Raw genomic sequence first — 5,730 nt, 5'->3', positions numbered from 1 at the left:
GGGGTGTTTGTTTTAGGGTTATGGATCGAGTAGATGGTTTTGGGGGGATGAGCGTAGAGATAGGCGGTAGATAAAGGGGCTCCAAGGGTTCCATGTGAACGCGGTAGGAGGAGGAGGTGGTAAAGGGGGGGAAGCCGTGCGGTCGTGTGTGTATTGTACGTGGATGTCTGTGTGTATGTATGTTTGTATATCTGTATCTCTTTGTTACATATCGATCCGGAACACTGGACCTGTATCTGAAGCTTGGGACGCGTGGCCGGGACGGTCGTATGCTTTCGCTCGGAACAACGGAAAAAACTGCCAACGGAACGAACCTAACTGTCGGCTTGCTGCCTCCCTAACCGCAGCAACGGTTTTGACTACGTCGAGGACAACACGGCGGGGTTGGTTGAGGTGTTTTATGTGAGTGCGGGGGGGCGGGCGTTGGGGTAAGGGGGGAGGGGGAAAGAAGGGTATTTCGGTGGTGGGTGCAGGGGGAGGGGGGGAAGACGAACCATGAGCGAAGGGGGGAGGGGGAGAATTGGGGTGCGTGGATGAAAACCGTGGAAGGCTGTGTCTGCTGGCACAGCTGCCTCCGACTCGTACGCATCAGCAAAAGGGAGGTACGACAAGGTGTGTGTTGGTACGGCATTGCATGTGCAGTGTACGTGACTGCACTTCTATCCCTGAGCCTTCGGGGACGGAACCTTGTTGCGAACGTCGTTTCCCGCTCGCTGTTGACCGTTGTTTGTTTGCCGTTGTTCGTTACTTGCGTTGCAGGACCCGTCCTTCCCGCACGACCACCGGTCGCTGGGCGACTACAAGTTCATCCTCAACGGTGAACCGAAAACGGGCGCCCAGCTGAATGAGATCATCAAGTGGTGAGTTCGTTGGGGTCGGTTAGGGCGGTTAGGGTGGTTCGGTCGGTTAGTCAGCTGCAACCTGTTAATACTGCCATACTGCCCTGCCCCGATTCCCCTCAACCACCTCCCAACTCAACCCTCCTCCACACACATACACAATGTGTCGTTCGAGTCACTTGGCGTAATGGATGGATGTTTTGGATTTCGTAAATTGCGCAAACCGTAAAGTGTAAATCGTGCAAACCCCGTATTTTACTGATACTGACAGTTATCCCTGGCACATGAGCCATGCGTAAAAGTTATATGGTCGGTACCCGGTGGGGCTTTCGATGCCATTTCATAACAACGCCATTGTGATCAGTTTTTCTTAAAATTGTAAAAGTCATCTTTTCCCCATCTTTTATATCGTTGTGCTTTGTGGGTGCGAAGATGGCCGATGAACCACCCATTGGGCTTGGCAAGCCGCCCACTGTAAACATGAGAAACATGAGAAACTTTTCCCGGACTGCCCCCCTACCTTCTTCGAAGAGAAGACATCCAAATATACACGCAAAGGAGGTGCCAGAAGGTGGAGGATTTTGTATCGCTTTTTTTGTATCACATGATTTCCCACCCCACCCCTCCCCTTTCCTCTACCCCTCCTACACCCTTATACCTGCCTTTCCACCCCACCGTCCTACAACCACCTCAACCACCTGCAACCACTCCCCAACCACCTGCAGGCTACGTCTGAAGGATATCGCCGCCCCGGAGCAGTTTCGTCGGGGGGCCCGGGGCCTCAAACTGTTCGCGGGGGGTGGCACCCACCCGGACGATATCGACGGGGGGAGCACGGGGTTGATGGTGGCGGTGGCGTGTCTCGCTAACAAGCCGGGAGCGGTTGAGGAGGTGAGGTACGGGGGGATAAGGGGGGGGGGTTGGGGGGGTTAGGGGGGTAAGGGGGTGGGGTGGGGGGAGGACGAACCACAGACAAGTGAAGCTGGTACCCGGGATAGACGGACGGATACTAGTTGCTGTCGAGTTGAAGGCGAAAAGGCGTAATATGACTACCTAGCCGTACAGCCCCGAGGTGCCCTGGGCCTGTACGGTAGAGGGGGGGGGAAGGGGGGAGGGGGAGGGGGAAGGTATCATGGGGTTCACGAAACAAAAGGGGCCAGGGGAAAGAGGGGAGGATGGGTATTTCCGAAGGGTGGGAAGGAGTATGTGTGTGTGTTTTGCTATCACTACTTCTGGTCGTACACCTGATACCCTCTCTTCTTACAATGGCGGTAATAATGTGTACGGCCCGCCTTTGCCCATACACATATACGATTTGTACGTATATACATATATGTTACATATATAACTTACATACATACACGTACACGTACATACACGCCTCTCGTCCGTTCCCAAGCCTGGCACCTCCCGCGCCCGCTTGCCTCTTCACCGGGTTTTGCCGTACAACCGACCAGCTTTTCGTAAGTGGCCGGGAATATAGGCCCGACGGAGCCTACCAAGTACGACTGTACGAACCCAAGACCGGGACCGCATCCATTGCGCCATTTGATGACTGGTACGGCAGTACGGCAACGTACATGGAACCACGGGGTTCAATTTCCGCAGTTTGGGGTTCGAGGGAGAAAGGTGGCGGGAGTGTGGGTGTGTGTATTTGGACCTGACCGCCACGGGGGGGGGGACGTGGTGGAAGTGAGGCATGGTGTACGAGGAAGTACGGCACGAAGGCGTATGTGATAGGTTGCCGCCACTTCTCCATCGGTGCCCTCTCCCCGCTTCGCTCTCTCCACTGTTTGTCTGTCTGTCTACATATTTGTCTATTTATCTGTCAATTTGACTACCTGAGCTTGTCTGTCTGTATGTCTGTCTGTTCATCCCCCAACAGTATCCCCTGCTACAACAACACTCCCATCACTAAAACTAAAATCCTGGGCAGTGAGGTCTGGGTGCTACTGCTGGAGAAGGCTGTAGCACGACTGGTGGTAAGAGTGTATGTGTATATGTATGTATGTGTATGTGTGTATGTGTATGTGTGCCTCTTTCACGTACTTTCTCCGACACATAAACCGTCCTCCTTGTCGTTTCCGTTTTCTAATATCTCTCCGCCCTTTCCCTTGCGCCTTCGGGTCAATGTGTGTGTGTGGGTGGGTGCGCCTTCCTTCCCGCCCTCCTTTCGTCACCCCTGCCCTCCATCTGTCTTGTGCCGTACAGGAGTCGTACAGCAAGGTGTCGATGTGGGGGGTGCAGGTGTGCTGGGCCCTGGCGTGCCTTACCGGTCAATACACATGCATGTTCATGTGGGAAGACGCCAAGAAGGTGAGGGGGGGAGTACTGCGTTCTCTAAATGGCGAGTTGCGCACAAGCGTGCAGTGAATGGAAGTGCGTGTGTACGGTTATGTACGGGTGAGTACGTTTGAGGACATGTGTGTACGGGTATGTACGGGAGGTTTTCGGATGGGGGGAAAGGGAAACTCAGGCCGCATACACACCTTTGGGGCAGGAGCCACCGTCCAAAGACTGTTGGGCCGCCGTCCAGAGGTCTTTATTTTTCTTTATTTCAGAGACCTGTACAACACACATACGTATAAATTTAAAAATATATACATACATACATGTGCACATAGACATGAATGTCATTGTGGCAGGGCATCATGGTGTAGTGGAATCACACCTGTCTTACACACAGGAGGCCCCCAGATCGAAACTGGGTGATGTCAATCCAAGTAGGTTCTTTTTGGAGATGTTATTTTTGGGTCAGGCGCTACTGGTAAAGGTCGGACCAATGCCCCAGAACGTTCCGGGATCGAAGGATGGAAGGTAAAATTCCCCTAGTCGATGGACGGTGGTGACCTGGGATAAAGTTGACTTTCGAGCCGACCAGGAATGGAGTTGGGCCGCTGTCGACCCGGCAGATTCCGTTGGATGCTGGTGGTGGGTGCGGAACCTGAGCGATCCACTGAGAAGTTGACTAGGTTGACTGGATGAGGGTGCCCCGAAATACCGGGGGGAAGGCAGGGTTTCGCCGGGTACCGGCCGCAGGGTGAAGCGGGCACGGTCCCCCTGTCCCACACATCATACATACATACACGCCACCACCACCACCACCTTGCCGCAGAAGTGGCGGCGGTTGGAGTTGCAGTACGTGGAGAGGCAGCCCGGGCAGTACCGCGCCGAGTACTTGTCGGACGAGCAGTCGCTGATGGTCAGCGAGGACGTGTTCAAGGTACGACATGATATGTAAACCGAAAACTTTGACGACAATATGTACGGCCATGTACGGCCACTTGCACGGCCATGTACGGCGAGATTTTACCAACATACTTTAGCAGTGTATCGCCATCGATGGTTGCTCCTCCCCCCGGACCCGCCCTGCCATGCCCGACATTCGTACGTCCGTACATACACACACGCGGGGACGTGAACCGTCATCAGACTGTTTCCACTCAGCTGGTTCTTGGTTGTCTGATGGCGGCGGAGAGCGACAAGGAGGATGTGGGAGGAGAGGGCACAGGGCTGGCTAAGGCCCGGAGTTACAGCGTCCTGGACGCTCGGTGAGTTGGAGGTGGGGGGGGGGAGAGGGGGGGAAAGACGAACCACGAACGAGTGAAGCTGCTGCCAAGGAAAGAGGGGAGGGGAGGGAGGAGGTTGGGGGAGGTTAGGTCATTGGTCATTGGTGAGGAACTCCGCCGTCCGGAGAATGGTGATGGTGGTGATGGTGGTGGTGATGGTGGTGGTGATGATGGTGGTGATGGCGGTGGTGATGGTGGTGGTGATGGTGGTGGGGATGGCGGTGGTGGTGATGGTGGTGGTGGTGGTGGTAGTGGTGATGGTGGTGGTGGTGGTGGTGGTGGTGGTGGTGGAACGGTGTATTAAGGGATGTAATGTGAGCTGTTTGTAAAACCCAAATGGATGGATGAATGTGGTGGTGTGGGGGAGGTGGGACAGTACAGTACAGTGTAGTGTAGTACTGTGTGGTTTTGAAGTATGTGTACGTATGTATGTATTGCGAACCGTGAACTGGGAGTTGGCTTTTTGCGACCTAAACCCGTCGACGCCTTCCCCCTCGCCGCTCCCCTTTGTCAATAATTTAATTTAATTTAATTAAAAAAAAGGATAACTTGTTATATATCAACTTGTCAATTGAATCCATTAGTTTTATCGATAGGATTAACTAGTAATTTTAGTAATTATAATGCAGTATGTTTTGCACTTTGTATTGACTGCGGCGTTTCTCCTGCCCTGTGTACGGCAAACAAACAACAAACCGATTCTTCACAACCCGCGACGGATGATGATACGTGCCGCCCTGTAACCATTTCATGCATTCAGGTCTGTACGGCAGTCTGGTGGTCGTACACTGCGAATGATTAAGGTACGACACCTGGTAAAGGACCTCCTTTCTGAAAGCATGTACGAAAACAAAGGTGGTATTGCGCTGCGCGGCACTGTACACGCGCAATTCTGTGCGCATGTATGTATGCATGTATGTATCTATGTATGTAGGTAGATAGGTTTAGGCTTATTTTGCCATTTTCCGGATCACGATTCGCTGCTAATTACACACCGGGTTTCTGCTGCCGCCCCGCCCCGCCTTCTCCCACTACCTGCCAACCGACCAACCACCTGCCAACCGACTCCAACTGCGCCATGTGATTGTAACCCCTCCTTCTGCAACGGCAGCTGCGGGATCCGGCTCGGAAGGTACGTGTGCACACCATGTCCTACGTTCGGGTTTGGGTAACGGTTGCTGCGTACGATAGTGTTGCGGCGTGGGACCGTCAGCGCACAGTTTTAGGCAAAGCGTTTTTGTTTTGTGTTTTGTCCTTGGTTGCTGTGTGTGTGTGATTGCTTGTTTTCGTGGCGCCACTCCCTCCCCCTCCCCNATCTTAAC

At 53.6% G+C, this 5,730-nt stretch overlaps 1 protein-coding gene across 1 annotated transcript in view; it reads left to right on the top strand.

Annotated features, from left to right (window-relative positions):
- VOLCADRAFT_105151 (uncharacterized protein) overlaps positions 1-5,730 on the top strand; it is a gene marked incomplete at both ends in the record, with an annotated part of 13,315 nt that overhangs the window by 6,315 nt on the left and 1,270 nt on the right. The window contains 9 exons of the mRNA XM_002951576.1: positions 348-402; positions 760-860; positions 1,565-1,730; positions 2,297-2,397; positions 2,725-2,821; positions 3,051-3,155; positions 3,955-4,062; positions 4,272-4,390; positions 5,520-5,540. Coding sequence (XP_002951622.1) covers positions 348-402; positions 760-860; positions 1,565-1,730; positions 2,297-2,397; positions 2,725-2,821; positions 3,051-3,155; positions 3,955-4,062; positions 4,272-4,390; positions 5,520-5,540 — 873 coding nt within the window. The remainder of the gene's footprint in view (positions 1-347; positions 403-759; positions 861-1,564; positions 1,731-2,296; positions 2,398-2,724; positions 2,822-3,050; positions 3,156-3,954; positions 4,063-4,271; positions 4,391-5,519; positions 5,541-5,730) is intronic.

This window comes from Volvox carteri (genome assembly GCF_000143455.1).
Source record: "Volvox carteri f. nagariensis unplaced genomic scaffold VOLCAscaffold_24, whole genome shotgun sequence".
NCBI lineage: Eukaryota > Viridiplantae > Chlorophyta > Chlorophyceae > Chlamydomonadales > Volvocaceae > Volvox > Volvox carteri.
This window is presented reverse-complemented; position numbering and strand designations above follow the sequence as displayed.